This window comes from Andrographis paniculata, unplaced genomic scaffold, assembly GCF_009805555.1.
Source record: "Andrographis paniculata isolate CXL003 unplaced genomic scaffold, ASM980555v1 Contig52END, whole genome shotgun sequence".
Lineage (NCBI taxonomy): Eukaryota > Viridiplantae > Streptophyta > Magnoliopsida > Lamiales > Acanthaceae > Andrographis > Andrographis paniculata.
Window position 1 is genome coordinate 5,840,215 of NW_026137587.1, and position 25,770 is coordinate 5,865,984.

The window sequence follows — 25,770 nt, forward strand, 5'->3', positions numbered from 1 at the left end:
TAGCACGAAATGATACGATAATAATCATATATATAAAAATGTCTGGTCAGAAGCAAGAGTGAGAAATCAAAAAATAAAAATAATCGAAAATGTGACGATGAATTAGAGAAATTGAAAATTTTTTTATTTCATTAGCTAGGGCTGGGATTTGGGGAACATATCCTGCAGTAGTCCATAGTCAGGAAGCTGATGCTGGAATTGCAGTTGATTTAGGGTCAAATTCTGCTGCAGTTGTTGTTGTTGTTGCTGCTGTTGAAATTGGTACAAACTGTTGGAACTGCAGGGATCGTAACCGTAGAGATTATTATGGCTATGGCGACCTGCAGGCATCTGCAGAAACAGGTCCGGCGGCGGGTGGTGGTGGAGCAAGGAGGAGGCGAACATTCCGGCGGCCATTTGGCCGCGCAGCGTGGCGGGGACGTGGTGGTTGTGCTGCCCTTCGTAGGTGGTGATGACGGTGGACGGGTCCTGGTACGATCTCTCCACCCTCTTCTTCACCGGACATTTCTGGGTCGTGCATCTGTAGTAGCTCCTGAATGATCATCGATCAAAACGAACCAGAAATTATTAATATTAATAAATAAATTAATTAATTGATTGATTCATTGATTGAAACAGAAGTAAAAATAAAATGTGTGCATGTGACAATTATTGACTGGTTTGATTAATTAATTTTGGGATTGATTTAATTTGCTTTGAGATGAAGCATGTATTATATATATGTGCTTGTTTTAAGCGAACACTGTGAGGAATTAATGCAGTATTTATGTCATCAATCGTCCCCTTGTTTTCTGGGAGAAATTGATGAATGGGTAAACATCGATCTGCATGAACATTATTGATTCTTTTCACATTTTAATTATATATATATATATATTAATCATATAAAAAACATGTAATGAATTGAAAATTAAATTAAATTAAGGAGAAATGATGATGATGATGAAGAAATAGTGACCTGGGATAAGGGCTATTCTTGACAGCTTTCTGACCATATTTCCTCCATCTGTATCCATCTTCAAGATGATCCACTTCACTCTTTGTCATGAAAGCAAATCGAGGAGCTCTTTCTTTTTTCTCTCCTGCTTTCTTCTTCGTTTTACCAACCCTAATTTCAATCATATATATATACATATATATATATAAATTAATTAAATGAAACCGAAGAATCGATAGATTAATAACAATAGAAAAACAATGCAAGCAGTATCTAATTTATATATATATATTAACCTACTCTTTTTTCGAGTCCTCTTCGGCGCCGGTTTCCTTGCCGTCCTTTTTAGAGTCTTCGTCGGCGGCGGCGGCGGCCTCCGTCGACGACGACGATATCGACGACGAGTTCGTCGTAGCCGGAGTTTCGCGGCCTCCGACGCCCTCCGCTGCGGGCTTCTCCTCTTTCCCGAGGACTGCGAATGCCTCCGCCGACATCGTCGCCGGAAAGGCGAAGCCGGCGCCGGCGCCGCTCGAGAACGAGTTCTGATCTGTCGACTCGTGCAGGAATTTGGTGAAGCTTAGGTTATAAGAAGGATCGAACATGGCAGCAGTGATTGACTGGTCGGCGGCGAAGGCGGAAGAATGGCCGCCGGAGTACCCAAACGCGACGTCTCCGGCGGAGTTCCGGCGCTGGTCGTCGTGAAAGGGGTGGTGATAGTAGATCTCTCTGAAGTCTTCAGCCATGGCAGAATCGATTGGGAATTCAGCAGAAAACGAAGAGGAAGAAAATAGGGAACTTGACGTGCAAGAGCTTCAATTTGCTATATATGCACTGTCTTTAATTAATTAATTAATTAAATTCATCTAAGACGAATAGAAAGATCTTCATTAGGGTCACTGGTTGTAGTAAATTATTCGAGAATTATTCTAGGAACTCCCGGGATCCCAGATCCAGACAAATCCACACCGTCCATATGTGTGAGAACCAGCGGCGTGGATCTAGCGAAAGAACTAATGGGCCCCATTTGTATAAAGATGGTTTGACAAAAATAAGGTTGATAAAAAAAAAAACTCAAAAAAGACAGTGGTGTTACTTGCCACGAATTTGAAAAGGATTATTATTCCATCTTTGCTGCTTGATCAAATGGTTTGGATCCACACCTATCCACAAATCATATTATATAATGTTGATTTATATTTTTTTAAAAAAATTATAAGAATAATTGATCCCATTTAGTTTAATTTAATTGAATAATGTGCTGAACCCTAATTAGGTTTATGGAAAAGAGTAAATTTAATAGTATATTATTATTTAGCCATGATTGGAGCAGAGTCATTACTCATTAACTAGCAGCTTAGGCATGTTGTACGTGTCGTTGTTGTTGTGGTACCAAAGTCAACGACGGAGAAATGTGGTAGCTATACGGCGGTCAATATTTCAAACTGGGGTTAACGTCGGCGAGACACGTGTCTTCACCGTTTTTGACCACGACCGCCACGTGGGATAAGCTCCCTGTCGGGCGCGGCGCCATCCTTTTTGTTCAAATTTCTGCCTGCTGTATTTTCTGTACGGACATGCTTCCTAGATCCATTATTATAACATTTAAATTAAAATAAATTCCAGCTATATAATTCAATACAGTTTTATACTGTCCTTTCATGCTGATTTTATTAACATTTTACTGTTTTTAAATTAATATAAAATATTTAAAATTTATTTATTTAAACTCAATCCTTTTTTTTTTTTTTTTTTTTTTCTAACATTAGCATATGATGTGCAAATTAAATAGTGAAGTTAAAATTAGTACACACACTTCGATTAATTGGGAATACTATTTTGGTCAACAATATTAAATATTATGTGGGAATGAATTTTACAATCACCAAATCTAATAAAGATTCGATTTTTGTTTGATTGCACCGTCACCCCTTAATACTAACAATTGATCGAACTACAAAATTAAATATTTTTTCAGGTCACACCCTTCTAAATTCATTGGTTGAATTTCAAAACTTTTACGAAATAGAAAAAGACTTTGTCTATACTTATTTGAGGACAATACTTTTTCATTTAAAATTAAAGAATAGTTGCATATATATTATATATATAAATAATCCGACATTGTGAGTATTTGACTTGTAATTTTTATTACAATTTCTTTTAGAAAAAATTAATTTCATATTGAACAAAAAAGTTTTATTCAAATATATATATATATATTTTATGTTTCATACTTGTTATATCTAAAAAATTATCAAACATTAAGAGCCTTCTACTGTAACGACCACTTTGACATTGACTCGTGCCGGAACGTTATATAATTTGTAATTAATGATATTTTTTAAAAAAAATATGTATAAACTTTTTAGTGAAACGATCAATTAACAATTTTAATTCTAATATTCAACTTTTAACTTAATTGATGATTTTAGTTATATTACATTATCTTAGATCTTTCTTGTCAAATTCAAATTAGCTTATCTGATCTTATATTGAGTTTGAAGGTGAGTGTTAATATATATTTAAGAAAGATATATTTATATGTATTATAGTTATAGTAGTAACTTTATTTTAAACGTTTTTAAAAATTTTGACTTATTTTTACTATTTGATTGTTATTATAATTAATATGTACTGTTTTTTAGAACTGAAATATAAAAATTTATTTTTATATTCAAAATATATAAACACAAAATACATATATATCACAAACAAACAAATCTTTTATTTTTTTTTAAAAAAATGACAAATAAACGACATTACCTATATATCTTCACCTATTATATAAATGGATCACAATTTCTCTTAAAATAATTCTTCAATATTTGTCACTATATTTTTATTGATCCTCACGCCATGTAGTGACGTCTGAATGAAGCGAAACCATCAAGTCAATTAAAAAATTACTTTTATAGTTATTCGTTCTAAGCACAATCTATCATTTTAAAATTTTGTATTACATTAAAAAAAATAATACTCTTTTCGTACCTAATTACATATTCATTTATTTTTTTTTACATAGTTTTAGAAATATTAATATTGTATTGAAATATAATAGAAATAAAGTAGAAATGACTAAAATAACCTTATTAGTATGGTGTTATATAAAGGTAATGATATTTATGTAATATATTGTAAGTTGTTGTGGTATTTATAATGTTAAGCAGACAGTACAGTTACTAAAAAAAGAAATAGATACTTTGTTATGAGACGAACTAAAATGAAAAAATTGATACTTTATTATAGGACGGAGGGAGTACTATCTTCGTCCTATAAAATCAGTATCATTTGTTTTTTGCGTTATTGTATTTAACATTAAAAATATTTTTATATTTGTATAATTTATTTTATAAATGTCATTGTATTTGTATTATAAGATATTAATATAGGTATTTTTGTCATTTTTTCTTAATTTTTAATATATATTGATATAATAATTAATACTCAAATATCCAGAAAGCTCATAGTAATCTTCTTACGAGACGGATGTAGTAGTATTTTATTGATTAGTAAAAGTGCACACAAAATTTTGATATTTTTATAATTTGACTTTATGTATATAATTATTATATGTAGAATAATATTCTTGTAATTTAAATAAAAATTTATGATATTTGGTATTAATGTATAATTATTTTTGTTGAAATAATTTTTTTTTGAACGAAACATATTAAAATAGTAAAAAAAAATATTTGAATTGGAACATATAGAATAGTAATATTATTTAAATTTACACACCTTCATCATATGGATTTACTTTTATCTTTATGAAGTTTTGGAACCTTTTGAAATTTTGTTGAATAATAAAACTGCAAATATGTGATAGTTTATATAATAAAATAGATATTTTAATATTTTAAAAATAATACTATTAATAAATAGTCCTAAAATTAGTTCTTTAGTATATATAAATAGAGCCTTATGCCATGACAAAAATTTATTTACGGCTAACACATCTAATAATAAGGACAATAATATATATGACGACAATACGTCACGTAAAATAATAAAAAGAATGTATACAACAATATGTACTCTCCATGTGCAATGTTCACAAGTATATAACACGTCATCCAAAAAGTACTTCATCCGTCCTAAATATCGTGCAATATTTGTGTTTGGCACGGGAATTTAGGTGGAAAGTATTAAGTACGATAATTTGAGATAATTTGGATATTAAGTGATGTGATTGGAAAGAGAAATAATTATTTATTTTTTTATTTGAGTGATGTAATGGGATAAAGTGAAGTATATATTAATATATGTACATAAATATTATTAATTATCTCTAAATTTGAAAATGTTGCAGAGTGTTTGGGACGGATGAAGTATATAATGTGTATTTAGGTTGTATTTTGACTTTGATTTTTTATTTTTATTTAAATATCTATATACAAAGAATTAAGTATGTATACATATGGCTATATATTATTGTTTTATTGTTGTAATTTAGTCTTATAACAACAATTTTTTATTTTTTATTTAAATTATGCGACCTAATTATTATAAAATCAGATAATAAAATAAATGATTAAATATGCGTGCTCAAACATATATTATAACAATTTATATATATATATATATTTTAAATTTTCGTAGTATAACAACCCAAATACTTACTGTACACATAGGATTCCAATATTGTAAGACTCAGGTCTGAGAGTCATATAGTAATATTTTAGCTACATTAAATTAATAAATAAAATGACTAATATATTATATACATATAATATAATAAGGTATAAAATTTTGACTTGAAATATACAGACAAGGTATGTAGCTAAGGTTAGGCAACGCCTTTAGTCCTATCAACCAAAAAATTAAATAAATAAATAAATAAAAGGCGTGGACGACGGAAGGGACTAAATTCAAATTATAATCAATACGGATTTTATCTATTTAATTTTATTGATTTAATATATAAGGGCGGGGGGGGGGGGGGGGGGGGGGGGGGGGGGGTAGGGGGGGGGGCGGTGGAGGTTCTGTAGCACTCACATGTTAAATAATTATTATATCTTTTTGTAAGTATCGTCTTTTGAATATTTATGTTACTTTGAAAATATTATTGAAAAGAATATAAAGAGTATGATGTTGTATAAATATATTTTAAATAGAATATTTTGAATAAAACATTTAAAACTAAAATTATAAAATTAAAAGGAAAAAAATTATTTTTGGTCACAGCGTAACCAAATTTTATCAATTTTGGTTCCAATATAAAAATTTTATCAATTGGTTCAAATATAACAAAAATTCATAATTTTTGGTCCCAATATAATTTTTTTTTATCAATTTTCGTCACAATATAACTAAAACTCATCATTTTTTGTCCCAATATAATTAAACTTTATCTTTTTTAGTCTTACCGTCAATAAACCGATGAAAAATATTGGCGTTGACTTGCAAGATTCTGCAATTTCTTCAAATATAAATATAAGGTTTGATTTCTTTTCACGTCAACATTTTCCGTCAGTTTGTTGACGGTGAGACAAAAAAATATAAGGTTTGATTATATTTGGAGAAAAAATAATGAGTTTTTGGTTATACTAGGACTAAAATCGATAAAAAAATTTATATTTTGACCAAAAATTATGAGTTTTGGTTATATTTGGACAAAAACGATGAGTTAATAGTTATATTGAGACCAAAATTGATATGATTTTTATGTTGAGACCAAAATTGATGAATTTTAATTATATTGGGACAAAAATGATTTTTGCCGAAATTAAAAATACAAGTAAACAGATTACTATCTCCATAATTTAATTTGAAATATTTGTAATTATTGAGGGGTGTATTGGTAGAATGATGTATATCTTAGCAAGTGATACTAGATCAGTTGAGTAAATTTATTTATTTTAGTCCATTTAGCTGTTGTTATTATTATTCTTATTATTGTTATTAGTTGATAATTACTCTATCTGACGTCGAAAAAATAAATTCATTCACTTTTGACACTAATTCAAATATGATGTATATTTTTTGTTATTTTGTGCAACTTATAGTAAAGAATAATACAAAAAATGTTGATATTTAAATGTCCGATCCTTAAAGCGGAAGCGTATCTGAAGATGAAACTATATAAAATTTTGGGTGATTAAAGGTTTGATTTTTCAAAATCAGATTGTTTATATGGACACGTAGGTTTAATTTATTTTATTATTAAATAATTGGCTTTAGGGTCATATGAATGTGAAAAAGATTAATAGCTTTTTTACATTATCATGAATGTAATTCATATATTCACAAAAATGTGGTATAAAAGAAAAAAAAAATTAAAATAAAATAAAGCACAAACCTAATTAATAATCAGTAGCTAATTAAGCAAGAAATTTGTCAAAAAGCAATCTGTAAAATGATAGCAATGGGTGTCTTATCACCCACCCACCCACCCACCCAACTTTGAAACATAAAATAAATAATTAATTAAAATTCACCCCTATATATTAAACCACAAAATAATCCACAAAAAAAAAAAAGAAACAAAATTGCTTAAATATTTTTGGAGGTGTCATTTATATTAATGACATTTGTGATTATATTTTATGACATTCTAAAATAAAATAAATTTCATCATTATATGAATGCTCCTTTTTTTTTTTTTTGTTATAATTTTAATTTTAGTAAATGACATTTTTCCTAACTCCATAATATTTTTTTTGGTTTGTTGCAAAGTAATTAACACAAAATTAGGTAAAAATTCACCATTTCAGTAAATTATAGTACTAATAAATAGTGGTGTGGTTTGTTTAGTTTTGATTTGAAATTGGTGTGATATTTTAAATTTTAATTTAAATAGTATTTTAATGTAATTTATATATTAAAAAATAAGTTTTTATTAGAAATAAATAGTAATTTTTTTATTATTTAAAATAAAAACCAAACACACAAGTTAATATTTAAATAAAAAAGATATTGCTGAACCAGTACAATTCATTTGCTGAAATAATATTTTCTCCTTGACTATATGATGCATATTTGTGAAAAAAATGTCATATTTACAATTCTTTCAATTTGGCCTAATTACGTCACAACGTTCGATACAACAATTAAAAAATAATAGTATTTTAAATACTGAAATAATTTAAAAAAAATAGTAACAAATTGATAAATTATTTGTTAAATTAAAAATTATAATAAAATTATGAATGATTAAACTTATTTACTATAAATAAATTATATATAAATTTAACATATAATAAAAAGAAGTGACATAATTATTTTGGAGGATGAAGTATTATCTGTTGATAGATAAATTCAATCAAAATACCAATAAAGTAGTACTCCCTCCGTCCTACCAGAATTGAGCCATTTGATTAAGGATACGATATTTAAGGTGAAGATGTTTAATTAGTTAATAATAATTAGTTATGATATTATTATATTATTTTTTGTATAATTAATAATATTATAGTTTTAAAATAAATTTAATATATATGATTAAAAAAATTAAAATATATGTTTAAATATTTAAAAATTATATAACAATTAAAAAATATATGCAATACGAATATCACTTTGTAGAAAATAAAATCTTCTATAGTACAAGTAAATAAAAAAATATTTTTATTTATTTATAATTAATATAAATTAATTTTATAAACGATGTGTACTTTTAAATATAGATAAACATATTTAGTTTTTTGAAGAGAGAGGTAGAAATAACGAGGTTTTGAGTGGGTCCTATGTCATTTATGATACTGTATGTTACGTAGTTAATTAAGTTGATTTATATTTGTTAAATATGTTTTGGTTTAATAATTTTTACCAAAAATAAAAAAGTGACAATTATTACGGAACAAACAAAAATAAAAATAATATCAATTGTGGTGTGACACAGGGACTATTTTATTTTTATATATTTATTGGAAGTCAAATCAGAAGAGAGGGCAGGTTACTTGTTAGGTGTATTTCTTCAAAACAGAAATGTTGTTAGGACATTGACACACACGTCGACTTGTAACTATTGTAATTCAATATTAAAGTTTCATATTTATATTTAATTAAAAATTAAATTAAATCGGATATCTTTATGTGAATTCAAATTATAAAAATTTAACTACAGATATTAAAAAAATTGAATATAATATGGCATAGATAAAATTATTTGATTAATTTACAATTAAATACCATCATCTCTATCATTCTATTATATTCTATCTAACAGTTCCACGTTATTTGTCCATATTTTTTATTTTCGTTCGTCTCACATATGTTATGTACTTTAATAATTTTTTTTAATTTTAATTAAACTATTTACTTATCTTAATCTATAATTATTTTTACTAAATAATAATAATTTGTACTAAATTCTCGTATCTACGTAATAAACTTAAAATATCTGGAACGGAGAGAGTATGTTTTTTTTTTTTTTTTCATTTTACAAAGAAAGGTAGCACAAGATAACAGATAATGTAGTAATAATAATTAAATATTAAAATATTTATTTATTTATAAAATTTAAAATATAATATTAAAATAAATTTAATTTAAAATTTTTATATTAAAATATATTAGTATAATAGTTTATGTACATAATTAAATACATAAATATATTATTTATAAATATCAAATTGAATAAAACAATTTCATTATTTTGTTACATATATACATCCATTGTCGTTTATTAATTAAAAAAAAAAATGTATTTTGATTAAGTGGAAGACATAAAATATGTCCTCAAAGTCAGCCGAGTAGACCAATTCAAAGGTTCTTAATTTAGCATTTAAAAATTTCGCAACACTTAAAAATAAAATTAAATAAAATTCCCAATGATTGTGTGTAATTCACTCCACTTGGTGATATATGCAGAATTAGTCAACATCTCCAATTTACATAGTGCTGTTTATTTCCACATCATCATCATAATAATAATAATAATAATAATAATAATAATAATAATAATAGATTGCATGTGATATGATTCCTATCAACTGTTTTAATTTCATGGTTCAAGTTTCATTTTTATTCTATTCAATAAACTACAAAAAAGAAAATAAAATAATATGCAAGTTGATATATATAGTTCATTTTGACTCACTGTGACTTACTTCTGGGATCACATTAAATAAATACTATAAATTATTGTTACTGTAAAATGGTCAGCTAAATTTTGACACACAAAAAACTGCTGTTGCAAATCTTTTATAATATGGGTTGCCACCATTTATATAGATACAATTTTTTTTAATTTTTTTTTCAACAATAAAAAATGAGAATAATTAGAATCTTATTCTTGTTTTAGTTTTATTATTATTATTATAAGATAAGTTTTTAAATAAAAGTTTATAAATTATAGATGCCCAAAAAGGAAAAAAAAAAAAAAAAAATTGTGGAAAAGACAAGTGATTGATATATATACATATATTAATTATAAATTAAGGTCAGTGAAGGAAACCCAAAGTTGTCGAATTCTAACTTCCGACCATGACCGCAACAGTACCGTACGTATATATAAATATGAATCAATATTATTATTATTATTATTATTATTATTATTACACAGATGAATAAATAAATAATTTATTTGTACTTGTTTTAAACACACAACTTGGCTTAAATCTTGCAGCAAATAATGCAGGTGATTAGTCATCGTAAGGGAATATAATAGATACTTTTATTTATTTCCATGTTTCTAAAATTTGTTATAATTTTAATTTACATTACATTCCCTATCCATCTATTTATATTTAATTAAAACAATTCATTTTTATTTTTTTTTACTATGCATTTTTTTTGTGGTTTTTAATATATTTATTTTTATGCAAAATATATTAGAAAGCCTTCAATTAAAGGCAAAATAAATTGCTAAATTGAAGGTAAAGAAGATATAGTAAATTTGAGAAACAAAGATCATGGATGTAAAAACGGTTCATTTTAAGGCAAAGAAGATGAAGCTTTTGTCTATATGAAGAACACTTCCAGAAGATCGTTGTAAGATAGAGTTATATTCTATAGAACTAGAGAGGGATATTAATAAGATTCTCTCATATTCTAAGAGTGCTGTAATATGCTCAAATTGTATTTATAGTAAAATTCTATTGCACTTACCTTGTGGACGTAGCCATTTTTGAGTTCAATTGTTGTGTCGACTTCTCCTACTTTAATTTTTTTTAAAATCAACTTAGTTGCAAATTATTGTTTCCGCAAGTTCAAACCAATATATTGGATCCGACAATGGTATCAAAGTACAATAAACAAGACGAAAGCAAAGCTTCATAACAGTGACAATCAATTTCTGAGAAACGGCCACCGGTTTAGCATAATGCCTTCTCATAGAGGATGGTGAGCCATCGACTTTCCAGAAAGCTACCAAAAGCTTATAGGTGTCCATATGGGTTGCAGCAATGCAAGATAAGGAAATTTTGCATAAAAATAAAACTTGAGTTATTTTTATTTTTTGATCGGAAATAAAACTTGAGTTCTTGTTCGACTACCATACGGGGTAAAAAAAAAGTGAAACGGTATCGTGCAAAATTAGTGGCCGGATTATTTGCTCATAAAAAAGGTATCGGTTTCAGTGAAATATTTTTATAAATTGTTTGATCGATAACAATCAGGTTGGTCGTGTATACGTGTGCTACATATAATCTCCACTTAATAGTTAGATGTGAAAATGTATTTCTTCGTAGAGAACTTGAATAAGAGATCTACATGGTCCAAACAAAAGGCCTTATTGAAACAAACAAAGAGAAGTTTGTTTGCCAATTGAACAAACAAAGTCTCAAATAGGTGTTGTGATATTGGTATAAGAGATTTAATTCTTTTATAACTGGCCTCGGTATAACTAACTCAATTCTGACAATTGTGCGTACTACAAAAAATTTGAAAGTATTGTCTCGTAAGGGATAGTTCGGTGGTACAGAGTAAACTTATCATCGTGAGATCATGAGTTTAAAGCCTCGACACATCTAAATCTTGTCCGTTATACATAGCTTGTCTAGTGCCACTTGTCTTCCCAGGCTTAGTTTGTAGGCTATCAAGTTCGATCGAAATATACCTAGAGTGTATTTGAAGAGTAACAACGGAGCCAACAATGATCAAGGATAAAAAATAATTGAACAAACAAACATTTTATACTGCTACTAAAAAATAATATTATTTAATATATAAAAATAATTATAGTAAATAAAAATATAAAAAATATCATTATTTCCTATTTTTTTAAAAAAATTATTGAATCGTATTATTAAATTATTTGAGCATTATTTACAAAAGCCAAACGAAAATGTATACTATATATCTTATTAAGATACACAAATATAGCCCAATAGTAATGATAAAATGGCAAAAAATTCAAAAAGGCCCACAGAAGATCAGCAAAAAGTTGGATATAAATAAATAGCCTTAAAGTGAAAGAGACGAGTCCCAAAATACACATGAATGAATAAAACATATGGATGGATGTCTTATCTTACATAATTTACATATGTTCAGTGACATATTTATCCAAAATGCAATCGAAAAATCCATAAAAACTCTCTGCTCTCTAGTCCCTACACATCTTCAAAAACTTACTACAACCTCAAACACCCCTTCCCCATTCTCCGCTGCCTCACAACGATGCAAGAATCTAGCACGCGACACCGCGCATAAATGAAATATCGACAACATGTTTTAGTTGGGATATCGCGGCTTCATGTCCCTCAGTCATTTCTAATGTCTCTATACATACACATGTGTGTGTTCGTGCAGGTAATGAAGAAACGCACATACGACTAACTTGATCGAACAATGCAATGCCATGCCATGTGCAGATAAAAATTTCTACCTGGTTCCGGGCCGTGGAAGATCCCTTTCCATAATCAGACACGAAGACAGTTTTCGTTGTCTGAATCATCCAAAACACGATCCTGTCTCTGCTGCACAAGAGTTAGACCCCGATAAAGCTACATTCGGCTGTCTTAAAATCAGTGATGACTTTCCATAAGATCTGCGAGAGTGATCTTCCCACAATTGCCCGAGTCGAGCCTTTCGAACTGTTTGCATATTTGCATGATGTCTTTTTCCGAGATTTTGCCCATCTCCTTCAGCTTGTACACAACAAACTCCGATTTGCTGCCGGGATAGAAGTAGCATGGAAGAAAAATTAAAACTTTCATACCGAATAATTGCAATGGCATCATTCTGCCTACAAGTTTAAATCCGACGGCGACAGATTAACTCTCCAAACACAACTTATTGGTCAGCAGATTTATCCCGAAAAAAGAGACCATATGAGTAGGGAACTACAAACACTCATGATACATGAGATGCTCGAATAGGACATCCAACCGAACACATCGATTCATATGTACGACTTGTTCTAATCCAATCATGACCGAAAAAACATAAAATCATATCCACACAACCATATTACACATTACGAAGAAACATTCTCGAACTATACATTAGTACCAATAACATAATTAGATCATCTACGACAATAACGTACTTTCAAGCTCTCTAAATTAAAGAAACATCGATTGAAATCCCCAATGCAACTCTATATATCGCCTTTAGATTTAAATTAAGTGTTGGTTTACTCCCGTTTGTAGATAAATAAATAAATAATACGTATCCCTAAAAGCTTAAACTTTTAAGTGAGACAATTATTTACATCTACAACTATCAGAGTCTTATGTCTCGAATTCGAGTCATAATCTAACACTAAGCAATAACAAAATACTAACGAAACAAGAACAACAACAAAAATGATCGAAAGATTAGCACTTACGTAACGAATCCATTGTTATCGATATCAGCAGCAAGGAACTGCGCAACCGTCATATCCTGTCCGAGCACCCACTTCGCCATCCTCCGATGTCGTCTATCGACCCTCGCCTCCGCCAAGTAAAGGAAGGCTCGAGCAACGGCGAGCGTCGACACAAGCAACCAAATCGACGCGAATATCCTCCCCGTCATCGATTTAAACGCCCTGTCACCGTATCCAACGGTGGTTACGGACATTACCGACAAGTAGAACGAATCCAACCAATTCATATGCTCGACGAAATGCATCACTGTAACGCCGACGCCTATGCAAACGACGACTACGCCCAATGCCAATGCAACCTTCATCCTAATCCTCATCCTCCCCTTCTTGACATCGATTATGTACGAGCCGGGATCGTGTGCCCCGCTGCCCTTGATTGTTCTTAGAAGATAATTCTCCTGCAGATCGAGCATGTAACTGACGACGCCGGTGAGCAAAATGTCGATGAATCCGAAGCCAACGAGCACGAATGTAATGGAGAACAGCTTAGTTGCAGGGCTGTTGGGGGTTATGTCGCCATAGCCGATAGTGCACATGGTTACAATGCAGAAGTACAGAGCATCGACGACTGGATGAGTTTCAGTTCCGCTGAAATGATCTCTGTTGAATGAGTAAATCGCGACGCCGAGACTCAAGTAAATGATTAAGAGAACGAAGCCTTGCCTCACGATGGAAATCCGGCTGAATTGGGGAGGTTTGGGCTCCAAATGGTCGATTTCGTTGATTGTGGCCATGGCGGGGGCAGTCCGGGAGCGATGTAGGTTCGTCTTGAAGGCGGGGTAATTAGGGTCGTTGAGCCACGACGATTGGTACTCCGGATCGAGAACCGACGGCGATTGAAGCTGATCGAGGGCGAACCTCTCGCCGTCCGGCGACTGGAACGAGTTCCGCGGCGATTTTAGGGTTACGGCTAGGGCTTCTAGAAGGTTCGAGGTTGAGGAGTCCTTAACCTGAGATGAAGAAGAAGAAGCAGACGCCCCGAAAATCAGGCGGTCTTTGAGCTCTCTGGCGGCGGGCGTCAACGGCAGGGGCGGAATCGTAATTTCATCGTCTTCCGGTAGAGGGCAGAGCAGCGGCGCAGAAGGATCGGGTCTACCTGGGTAGGCGGAACAGAGGAGCGGTTCTTTCTCCATTGGAGCACTCTGTCGGAAAACACTTATCCTCTAATCTGAAATCTTTGGGGAAGAAGATGGGTTGAAGTGTTCCTAGTCCATAATTGAATAAATAAAGATGAGATTGACGCAGCAATGATTTGAGGATGCGGATGGACAGGTTGGAGAAGGCCGAGCAAGTGATTCCTTTCTGCAGTAGTCAAAGCTTACAAAATCTCGGAATGGTGGAATCTGCCAGTAATAAAAGCAGTTATGGTATTAATTGGAGGGTTCATGTAATGAAAATGCTGGTTTGGTTTTCAGATACTCTCTTATTTCTTTTCCCCGAATGTTTTGGTATAGAGGTTCTAGAAGATTCTTGGTAATTGGATTTTTGAGTTTTTCAAATTTTTTTATTTTTATAATTTTTATAATTAGTTTAAGTATTTTAGTAGACATACAGTTTTATTCGGTTATTTTAAAGGGGTTAGTGGACATTTGAACTTTTTTGTTAATACATATATTTGTTAATTATATATATATAAATGTCTGCAATTTTTATTTTTATTTTCTCAAATTTATTTATTCATTCATTTCTTTTTTTATTATTTTATTATTATTCATTCTAATTATGTTTTTTATTTTTGTTTTTTTATTTAATATTTTTGTATTCATTAAGTTAATTTAATTTTTTTGAAAAAAAATTGCAATATTGACATTGAAAGTGGTTCATCGAGCACTTATTTGCAACTTAAAGATAATTTCAATTATTAAATAAGGTGAGTATTTTTTTTTATAAATTTCAATTATCAAATAAGGTGAGTATTTTTTTTATAAATTTTTCTTTAATAATTTATCTTGCATATTGTTATATCTATATATATATATAGGATATGAAGGTTTATGTTTATATGTTTTTTTAGATAGTTTTACTGAGAAAATCTATATATCTTTATATATTTTTTTAGATAATTTTATGGAAAAAATTTAGATATCTTTATATGTTTTTTTAGATAGTTTTAGGGGTGTTTGGGAAATAACTTTTTGAAGAGCTTTTATCTTATTGAACAGCTTTAGCTGTTTGACCAGACAAAAAATTAATTTAGGTGTTTGGTAAATTAGCTTTTTGGACAAAAAAAACTAATTTATGAAAAGCTAACTTACCCACCATTTTGAAATAATTTTTTTTAAATTTTTTTTATTCCTTATATGCCCTTAAAAATTTATTATGCATTTTACACAAATAAATATATTTTGATTATTTATTAATTATATTAGAATATGTTATTATATTATAGTTTTACTTTTATAAATTTAAAATAATTAATTTTTATATAAAAAATTATTTTAATGTAAAATATATAAATTTATTAAAATCAACATAAAATAGAAAGTATAAATATTAATAATTTATTTTTATATTAAAATTACATTATATAAATTTTATACTAAAAATAAATTAAATAAATTAAATTTATTGAAAATTATAAATATAATAACTAATCGATAACTAACATAATAAATATATACACGAAAAATTTATTATTTTATATTTTACATCATTTTCAATAGAAAAAACTATTTATATATTTAATAAAAATATATTATTTTTTAAATCTAACTGTAATAAAAATAAATACTTTTATAACACTTTTACAATTTTCAATAACTAATAACAATAAATTGTAAAAATTCTAAACTCAAAAGAACATAATTGAATATATTAGAAACAAAAAATAAAATAGAAATATACTCAATTGTCATTTTAAATATAAACAGCTAATATCAAACTGTTGTTTTACCAAACATTTTAATACAAACAGCTAATCGAATCAACTAGTCAAACCAGCTAACACGCGCTTAGTGTTTTTTAAAATGTTTTTTAAAAAGATAATGCATATGTATTAATTAAAAAATTTGAATTATTTTATTTATATATATTTTATATTTATTTTAAATTTCTTTAAAAGTATAATTTTGATGTTGTTAATAAGTTTGATATAAGTTTCATAAAAATATATATATTTGTATTTATAATTTTATATAATTTTTTTTATTTTTATATTAACATATTTATTTATATAATGGTTATTTATAAATAAAAAGTTATAATAATTTTTATATATAATTTAATTTTAAATAAATTTTCTTTGGATAATTGTTGTTGATACTTTTAATTGTAAACTTCAACTATAAATGTTAATTTGGTAGGATGATTTTATTATACATAATTTTTCTAAACAATATATATATATTTACATATAATTTATCTATTTTTTCATTTATTTTAAATTTAAAAATAAATCATTATTATTGAAATTTTTAATTATAGATTTTTTTAGTTATAAATATTGATAGTTTGATATTATTATTTATATATGTATTGTATATTAGTTTATTAATTTATTATACTTAGTGATTTTATGCATAATATTTATTATTTATTATAAATAATATTTGATAGATTATGTAGATCATATCACTTAAAAAAATAATTTAGAATTTGTATGAAATTGATCATAATTGAAATTTTACATCTTTTTATACAAATTTTTTTCCGGTTAAGTAAAAAATCGTAATTGTCTATATTTCAATTTTATTTTATGGAGTATATTTTTATTTACTTTTTTAGTTAATATGATCAATCATCATTTTCTTTTACAAGTTTTTTTTCCATAACTATTAACAATAAAATTATAATTAAAAAATAATTTGTTTTTATTTTAATATTACAGTAAATAATGATTTGTATTTTCTTCTAATATTTATAATAAAAGTATAAGTAAAATTATAGAAAAAAAAAATTTTTCATAAAAAAAAATACAACCACTAAAATAGTAAAATATAAATATATTAGCGCGTAAACCCGTGCTATCACAGAATTATTATATTTAAGTTTAATTATTATATTATTTTTATATAATTTTATAAATATTTAAAAAGAAAATAATATATATATCTTCAATTAAAAAATATATAAACAATAATACTACTATATTTATACTTTATCATCTTAATATTCTATTTCTTCTATAAATTGTTATTTCTTGTATTTTTTTTATTAAATTTTCTATTTTATGTGTATGAAAGTCATATTATAAGCATCTATTCAAATAATATTTTAATTATATGATTCATTGACACTCACTATAAAAAAATCATATTTTTTAATTTTTATAATTAACTTATAAAAAAATTCTAATATATAATAATAAATTAATTATAATATACAATAGAATTTATAAAAACATTAAGTAAATAAAATAAAATCATCTTATTAAATTAGTATTTAAGTTTACAGTTGAAAATGTCTAACAATATTATCAAAATTCTTTATCTAAAATTAAATATAAAAGTTAAATTATATATAAAATTATTAAAAAAAATTAAAAAATTGAAATTGACTAAAACTATTTGGAATAATTAAAATAATATAAATAAAATTTTCTAAATAACTTATCTGAAATATTGTGTCCAACTTCAGCAACCGACAATGATTAAGCGGAAACAATTTTCAAAGTCCAGACTATGAATGGATATTACCTTATGAACAGAAAGAACAAAACAAATTAGACAGTGAAAATAAAATAAAATAAAAAAATAAATAATGTTAGGTCAAAATAAGAAATAAATTTAAATTACAATAAAATGCTATAAGATAATTTAAAAATAAAAATATCTAACAAACAAAACATTAAGCAAATAAATATATTATAAAATTACAAATATGTAATAAATGAATAAGTTCTCTCACAAACTAAGAAAAATGCAATTATACTAATATAGACTTTAAAAATTGTAAAAAACATCAAAAATAAAATAAAAATAAAATTCTAAAAATCTGAGATTGCAGAAGTCTGAAACTCTTGCTATAGATATATATATAGGATTAGATTATATAATTATTATATATATATATATTTTGTTTGATTTATTTTAAATATTCATAAAATCAAATAAAAATAATACTATAATAACTAAATTTAAATATAACAATCCATGCATAGCACTGGTTTAAGCGCTAGTTAGCAAAGGTGTTTGTGGTGTCTGTGTGCATGCAATAATCGGGTGGTTTTTATTATTTTTTTTCGTGGCCAATGGCAGTCCGTTTGTCGCAAAGATAGTGTGCAGTTTGGATAAATTATATATATATACTTTCATATAAATTTATTCTATTTTCTTTTACTTGTTATTTAAATTTATTTTTTTAAAAATAGAGTATATAAATTTGTGGGAGCTTAATTGGATGGAATAACGGCAAAATTAATACTAGTAGAGTAGGGCTGCAAGGCCTATCAAATTTATTGTCAACGCATTTATGATAGCTGTTGTTCATTTGTTCTAGTAGTATTTTTTTAAGTTAATAAGTTTCTGATCATATTAAGGCCAACGCTATATGATTAAATTTGATGTAACAGCTTTATTATCATATTGTTACGTTTGTCATATAATAATAATTAGTGTGATTTCATACTGTTACGATTGTATTTGCTAATTTCTACACTTGATTTAACATATGGTTTCTTGTGCGGTTGAGAGAAGCCGTCTCACAATTTGGCAATAATTAATGCAATCATGGAGTAAATTAAAAGATTTTTTTTTTTTTCAATTAATTTTTTTAGAACAACAAAATATTAAGAATTTAATCTAATACTTTATAAGAAGAAATAAATATTTGATTCAATATATATATATATTTTTAAAAATTACTAATTCTCAAACTTCTACATAAATATACTATTTCTTAAAAAAAAGATAATATTCAAATCCAATAAAAAACCCAGCTGCTAAAATCCTGAAAGGTAAAAGACTCTTCCTTCAATCACGAGACAGACATATATGAATACACCCATCCACTTGCAGTGCCACCTTTCAATGATGATAATAATAATAATAATAATAGTCTTTCTTGATGAATTTATTTAGGGACACCACACAAATGTCACACAGGTCATAAAAATTCTGATGAATTTACCTACACATATGGTAAACTGAAGAGTAGAACTCACCCCAGGTGATCTTTCTAGTTTTACAATAAGTTAAGCTAATCGTCATCGAGAACGCTGGGTCGCCTTCGAATCTGATGCACAAAAGCGAGCAGGGGTATAAACATTTTAACCAGTGGGAAGATGCTCAAGAAAATTAGAGAGGAAGATGATTGAATTATGGGTTTACAATACAATACTTACGGTGACTTTGGTTTCTTTAGTTGTTTGGGTGTTGATTTGTTCGAGCAGCGATATAAGTCTCTCTTCCGAAACCTATTCAAAACAAGATAACTCATTAGTGGTTGTCAATCAAAAATAACTCGAATGCTTTACACTAGTTTGAACATTAAGAGCAAATGGCGAAGCATTAGAATTTAATAGTGTGTGTTGATGAGGTACCTTCTCAGCAATTTGACCCATTTGGGCTGCTCTCAGGATTACATCCTCAACTCCTCTGGCCTTTTCAGGTTTTACCAGTGCAATGCGAGCAACTGCGTGTGTGTGTATATATATAGATTGGTATCATCATGAAAATATTGAAGAACAGATTATCATACGTATAGCTAAGAACAGGATTATCATTATAGCTAGCTTGTTGGAGTTCTTTCTCTACATTACTGCCTGAGAAAATTCATCTGCTGGAAGAAAATCTTAGCAAAATGTATAATTTTTTGGGGATTTCAAAAAATAAATGAAATATCAGAATAAATTTAATTCAATACGCGGGTTGGTATTGAAACAAGACACAGAGTTGGGAGCAAATTTAACTTACCTCTTGCCCGTGCCTCAGATGTCAGAATTTGGGAAAGCATCAATTGCCTTCGTTCCTCTGCCTCCCTAAATCAATTTCAGATAAAGATGAGCATCACAAAGGTACTTCCAAGACATATCTATATCGGTTTACAAAATTATTATACTCTAATGGGAAGGATGTTTACCTTTTTGCTTCCTCCTGAGCATTCTGCTGTTCAGGACTTTGTTGAGAACCCTAAAAGAAATATAGTGTCAGAGTAGAATATGCTAAAATAAGCAGAATAACAGCTAATCTAAGATTAGGGATAAGTATAAAATTACCGTGCCGCGTTGAGCCATTAGCTCTTGCATTCTCCTTTGCCTGATTGCTTCCAATTCCGGGTCAGCCTAGAATGCAGTTTAATAAGTGCAAGATAGATCTTAATGTGCTAATCAATAATTGAATTGTATCAATCATATCTTAATGAAGTGAATATAGATGTAAGTCATGTAACCTTCTCATGGTACACTATCAGATCTATCACCATTAACTTAGTCCATTTACAATGGCCAATTTTCTTCCAAACTCTGCACCCTTAATGCTACACAGCCACCCTACCCATACATGGAAACCAGTACTTAGGGAGGCTAAGGAGAACAATAATCTATTATTCAGACCTCATTAAATTAGGCTAGGGAGGCTAATACACCCTACTCGTTATCAGATGGAAACCAATAAGCTTAAATAATTTATCATCTAATCAGATGTTGGATGTTGGAAGCTTCACAATGGTGCTCTTTTGAGACATCATGGATAGACAAATAAACACACTTATCATGGAAGGGCATGGGCGGCTCAGATTCATGATGAGTTTATGATTATAAAACATCAACCAGTAGGCAAACATCTCACACTAAATTAATGAAAGGCTGAGACCAAGAACTCAATTCGCTAAATAATATAATTATTGAGCAGGAGCGTAATTATACAAATCAAAATGAACCTGCAGAACACAACAAACACCTTATGCCTGGAAAGAGAGAAAATTATCCAGCCTATTTACTTCTCAAAAATAATAGAGGAAAAAGCAGAATAAAGACCTATTTTTTTTATTTAAAATATTATATTAAAAAATTAAATTTTCATTCAAAATATCTTATGAAAACCTATTTATATCACATGAAAAACCTATAATTCAATTCAAATTTTTACAATTCGCAACCCGAACCAACCACCAAACAAACATCCAAACACACCAAGAATCAGCACTTCTGGGAATGCAGTGATATTTCAATCTCTCTTGTTGTCGCAAATCTAGTTTCAATATTGTTCGTGAAAACAAGCATCCAGATCCTAACGGTACACTAGGTATATTAAAACATGTTCAGAAACAATAGTTGTGTAATTGGACACGGTCAGTGTTTGTGTTTAGAGATCAATCACCTAACAGACTAAATGGGAGTCAATTAACTAACTTATAATCCAGTTCTTTTACTTGTTTACTTTTAACTCTGAACCCAATTCTGAACGGGAAGCATAATTGATAGCTCCGTGTAGATACACTACAACAAACCACCCTGATTATCCGGAAAGCTTTTCACACTGGATCCTTCGGAAAGGCATGCGAACTCAATAACCCTAAGTTCCTCGAACTTAACTCCATATACACTCTTACATCAGAATTCACTATCTGAAGCAAACTTAGAAATAAAACAAGAAAAATCATGCAGGAAAAAGGAAAAAAATCTAAAATCCGTCCACATACACACAAAGCAATCTCAACAAACTGCCAAAGCGAATGAATGGGGAAACAAAGAGAGAGATGCAGCAAGCACTAGCACATCGTCAATCATTCAACAGATTCGGAAAAGGAAACGCTCTTGAATCAACAAGATATCGACTAAAAATAAAAACTAAGTTGCACGATACAGGAAGAAATTGCTCACCATTGTTCCTTCAGATTTGAATTGATTCAGTGGAAACGAAGAGAGGTTTACATTCAGGTTGTTTATTCTCTGTATTTATACCTAGATAATAGTGGGTCCGCAGTGGCGTCCGAATTACGCGTTCGGATCTTGGTTGTGCTCCTTTATTTCTACCCGGTCCGTTGGCGGGTCATTACGTTATTTTTTTTTAATAAAAAAATATTATTATTTTTAAATATAACTATTAAATAATTATTTAAATCAATTTAAATCTAAATCCCGATAAAACAAACCCCATTCCTCTATTATGGCCTGCGTTCCTGTCAACTTTTTTAAATAAAAGAAAATATAGATTGTTTGTTAATAATATTTTGTATAAAATTATTAATTTTTTTATTTTGAATATAATATATATTACATATTTTTTAAATATTAATTAAAATTAAAGTGTGTTTGTTCAAAAGATTTTAGTAAACTTTTACTATTCACAAAAATTTTTTCTTTCAAAAATATCAAATCAAAACATCTATTTTTTATTTTTTATATTATACTAAAAATCAATTTTACATTCAAAACATCACATCAATCCATATTTATATGGCATCATACAACTATTTTAATTCAAATTTTTTACTATTCAAATCTTAATCCAAAATCCAAATCCCCCAAACAACACACCCCTAGTGTAAAATTTTTTATTGGAAGAACATATCCTATATATTCTCCGAGTAAAAAGATTTGTAATATAGATAACATAATTATAGGGTACAACAAAAAAATAATTAACAGCTGTAAAGGTTTATTTTGAAATTAATAAAAATATAGATAATAAATGAAGGTTTCTTTAACCCAAACTTAAATTTTGACTATTCGACCATTCCAAAAAAAAAAAAAACAATTTTCTCTTTCACAAATATCTCATCAAACATTATTTAATATCAAATTTAAATAAAACTTTTTCCCAATCCAATCTAAAGAACCAAACCCTAATTATTGCATCAGATGCAAGCAAATGATAAAAAGCTGTGGAGGGATAGCAAGTCATTTATTAGTTGGAGTTCTTCTCAGAAGGTCATGGAAATTAAGTCCATTGATCTTGGCAGCAAGAATGAAGTCATTCTCAGTGAGTCCACCTACACCATCATGGAAGTAGCTCTGCTTAGCTTTCTTAGAAAGGATAAATCATATAACTTCATGAGAATTGGCAATATGAAGGTTGCAAATATTCAAATCTATGAAACAAATCATGAGAATTGGCAATATGATTGCAAATATTCTTACCCACTGCATGAGTCCATATATCGATCTTCACATTGTTCCATCCGATGAGATGAAGGTCGGGATGATGGCCTATGAAACAAGAAAAGAATTTAGAGAACAGAATCCAACTTGAACATAGACACAGAAAGTAAGTTGCTCTATAATGGATTTCAATTCTTGATGAAGGGTATGGTTAGAGAAGCAATTCAAACCAAGCCCGGCTTATGATTCGCGATTCAGCACACACAGCAAAGATGGAGCGTTGTGAAAACACAATATTAGTTAAATACCTAACCCTTGCTGGTTAAAGAGGATATAAAATTGGTTTCATACAGCAGCATAGTTTTCAGAGCACCGTTATCAAATTTGAACAGGAATTTGAAAACACATATGGCTAATATGTAGTGAATAATTTATATAGATACAAACAACACATGTACATTCATTCATCACTATTTGAAAAATAATATAGAAAATTTAGACCACCTTACATATATGATACAAACAACACATCGTTAATATAATATATAATCAGCAATAGATATAAATACTACAAGAAGCACATGATTAATATCCATTCAACATTATTCGGTAAAATAACTTAGAAATGTTTAGACAACCTTATACATATAGATATATACAACTCTCCATTTAACATTTTAGTCAGTAATATTTATAACAACAAACAACACACATTTAATACTCATTCAACACACTGAGAATCAAATATATGCAAAATTACTAAAGTACTAGTATTATAAAAACTAGATCATTAAATTCGCTACGTGAATTCATATATATATATATATAATGTAGGCATTGGCTTCAGAGAAAGAATGAAAACTTGTAATGGAAAAATGGCCTACACACATGAGACACACTACTATACATATGCATTGTCAATGAGGATAGTTGATCAATATACCTTCTGCTTCTGCAACATCAGCTACGAGCTGAAGAAAATCCATGCCTTTCACGAATGTCTTAACTTTCCATGACCCATTCAGCTTTTGGACCCCACCTTCGCTTACCAGATTCCATCCGGGAACCTGAATCATCAAATAGAAATTATAAAGCCCAGATCAAACTGAAGAATATTAAATATAACATATGGATAATTAGATAGCAAAAGAGCTATTCCATGCCTGTTTCATTAACTTGTTCGCTGCATCCTCAGTCATAGGCCTCAGATCTTTAGAGTTGCAAGGCACACATTTTTTAGCTGAAAGATCTATCAGCATTCAAATATCGCATCAGTACAATTCTCTTATAGAATTTCTTTAACATAGAAAAGTGATTCATTCACAAAACTTACAATGCAAATTAACCAATCTAAGTTGAGTTGAGCAAAGATTAATTAACAGCACAATAAAGCATATATACAGTTACCCAGATATTTAGATTATGAAAAATTTTGAGTGCCATGTCCACTGGGATTGAGAGAAGAGCTAAAAATTATAAACACTTTTAAGTACAAACTGTATCAGAGAAAGCAGGGAGTACCATGGGCGTCAATTTCGAAACCAAAGAAAGACAATCGTATATATATATAACTTGCTAACGCCTAACCTCCGCCACTACAGTAAGCTCTGGTCCCATTATAACTGCTTTTATTTGACGAGCCTCCCTCGCAGCTATGAAGTACATCAGCTACACGAAGACTTGAACTGTAAGCAAAGTACTGTTGTTCTTCACTTTCTGAATCAATTGCTCATAAAAACGAATAACGAAAAACTAAACTAATTTCACGATCATCGAACAAATAGGAAAGTACCATCCACGGTGGCCCAAGGCGCACTGCGAAAGCGGCGTCAGTAGCGCCTAAACAAAATCAACGTATTAATTCAAAACCTGAATCAAGAAATGCGCGACGGAGAGTGAGATGACAGAGACGTACCCGAGCGTTGCAGGAGAGCGCGCAGAGACGAGATTGGAGCGCCATCGTACTAGACTCCATCACAATCACAAACGTTCTTAAAACGACGTCGTGGCGACTTCGCCTTTAACGGGCCGGCCCAATATCCTTATAGTCCATGGTTTTAAAGCAATGTTCCCAATATTGATAGATGGACGGTGGAGATA

The 25,770-nt window shown here is 28.8% G+C and overlaps 4 protein-coding genes across 6 annotated transcripts; all 4 read right to left on the bottom strand.

Moving 5' to 3' along the window:
- Positions 1 to 1,746, bottom strand: LOC127253998 (WRKY transcription factor 71-like). Its single transcript, XM_051278834.1, has 3 exons — positions 1,238 to 1,746; positions 959 to 1,108; positions 1 to 532 (listed from the first exon to the last, which is right to left on the bottom strand). The coding sequence occupies exons 1-3, from the start codon at positions 1,678 to 1,680 to the stop codon at positions 136 to 138; spliced, it is 990 nt and encodes a 329-aa protein (XP_051134791.1). The 5' UTR covers positions 1,681 to 1,746; the 3' UTR covers positions 1 to 135.
- Positions 1,747 to 12,252: 10,506 nt separating this feature from the next.
- Positions 12,253 to 15,085, bottom strand: LOC127254922 (two-pore potassium channel 3-like). 2 transcript variants are annotated; one of them, XM_051280273.1, is made up of 3 exons: positions 14,355 to 15,084; positions 13,653 to 14,279; positions 12,253 to 12,994 (listed from the first exon to the last, which is right to left on the bottom strand). In XM_051280273.1, exons 1-3 carry the CDS (start codon positions 14,822 to 14,824, stop codon positions 12,847 to 12,849), a joined length of 1,245 nt encoding a protein of 414 aa, XP_051136230.1. In that variant the 5' UTR covers positions 14,825 to 15,084; the 3' UTR covers positions 12,253 to 12,846. The 2 variants fall into 2 exon arrangements, with proteins under 2 accessions (XP_051136230.1, XP_051136229.1); XM_051280272.1 differs by having other exon boundaries at positions 13,653 to 15,085.
- A 4,573-nt stretch (positions 15,086 to 19,658) lies between these two features.
- LOC127254520 (uncharacterized) lies at positions 19,659 to 22,543 on the bottom strand. The gene is made up of 7 exons (XM_051279659.1): positions 22,450 to 22,543; positions 20,845 to 20,910; positions 20,709 to 20,758; positions 20,543 to 20,607; positions 20,170 to 20,261; positions 19,972 to 20,043; positions 19,659 to 19,862 (listed from the first exon to the last, which is right to left on the bottom strand). The coding sequence occupies exons 1-7, from the start codon at positions 22,450 to 22,452 to the stop codon at positions 19,827 to 19,829; spliced, it is 384 nt and encodes a 127-aa protein (XP_051135616.1). The 5' UTR covers positions 22,453 to 22,543; the 3' UTR covers positions 19,659 to 19,826.
- Positions 22,544 to 23,344: 801 nt separating this feature from the next.
- LOC127254519 (pterin-4-alpha-carbinolamine dehydratase 2, mitochondrial) lies at positions 23,345 to 25,691 on the bottom strand. 2 transcript variants are annotated; one of them, XM_051279657.1, is made up of 7 exons: positions 25,586 to 25,691; positions 25,463 to 25,509; positions 25,258 to 25,355; positions 24,834 to 24,919; positions 24,614 to 24,737; positions 23,710 to 23,778; positions 23,345 to 23,561 (listed from the first exon to the last, which is right to left on the bottom strand). In XM_051279657.1, the coding sequence occupies exons 1-7, from the start codon at positions 25,643 to 25,645 to the stop codon at positions 23,470 to 23,472; spliced, it is 576 nt and encodes a 191-aa protein (XP_051135614.1). In that variant the 5' UTR covers positions 25,646 to 25,691; the 3' UTR covers positions 23,345 to 23,469. The 2 variants fall into 2 exon arrangements, with proteins under 2 accessions (XP_051135614.1, XP_051135615.1); XM_051279658.1 differs by having other exon boundaries at positions 25,258 to 25,369; positions 25,586 to 25,689.
- Positions 25,692 to 25,770: the final 79 nt, after the last annotated feature.

Bases quoted from the DNA above. Each gene is read 5' to 3' on its own strand.
- LOC127254922 (XM_051280272.1), bottom strand. From the start codon at position 14,824: ATGGAGAAAGAACCGCTCCTCTGTTCCGCCTACCCAGGTAGACCCGAT. The intron at 12,995-13,652 runs GTAAGTGCTAAT...CTATCCCGGCAG, and splicing joins GATAACAATGGATTCGTTAC to CAAATCGGAGTTTGTTGTGT.
- LOC127254519 (XM_051279657.1), bottom strand. From the start codon at position 25,645: ATGGAGTCTAGTACGATGGCGCTCCAATCTCGTCTCTGCGCGCTCTCC. The intron at 25,356-25,462 runs GTACTTTCCTAT...CTTTGCTTACAG, and splicing joins GCCTTGGGCCACCGTGGATG to TTCAAGTCTTCGTGTAGCTG. The intron at 23,779-24,613 runs GTATATTGATCA...CTTGTTTCATAG, and splicing joins TGATGTTGCAGAAGCAGAAG to GCCATCATCCCGACCTTCAT.
- LOC127254520 (XM_051279659.1), bottom strand. The intron at 20,759-20,844 runs GTAATTTTATAC...TATTTCTTTTAG, and splicing joins TAATGGCTCAACGCGGCACG to GGTTCTCAACAAAGTCCTGA. The intron at 20,608-20,708 runs GTAAACATCCTT...AAATTGATTTAG, and splicing joins GCTCAGGAGGAAGCAAAAAG to GGAGGCAGAGGAACGAAGGC.
- LOC127253998 (XM_051278834.1), bottom strand. From the start codon at position 1,680: ATGGCTGAAGACTTCAGAGAGATCTACTATCACCACCCCTTTCACGAC. The intron at 1,109-1,237 runs GTAGGTTAATAT...GATTGAAATTAG, and splicing joins GAAGAGGACTCGAAAAAAGA to GGTTGGTAAAACGAAGAAGA. The intron at 533-958 runs GTCACTATTTCT...ATGATCATTCAG, and splicing joins AAGAATAGCCCTTATCCCAG to GAGCTACTACAGATGCACGA.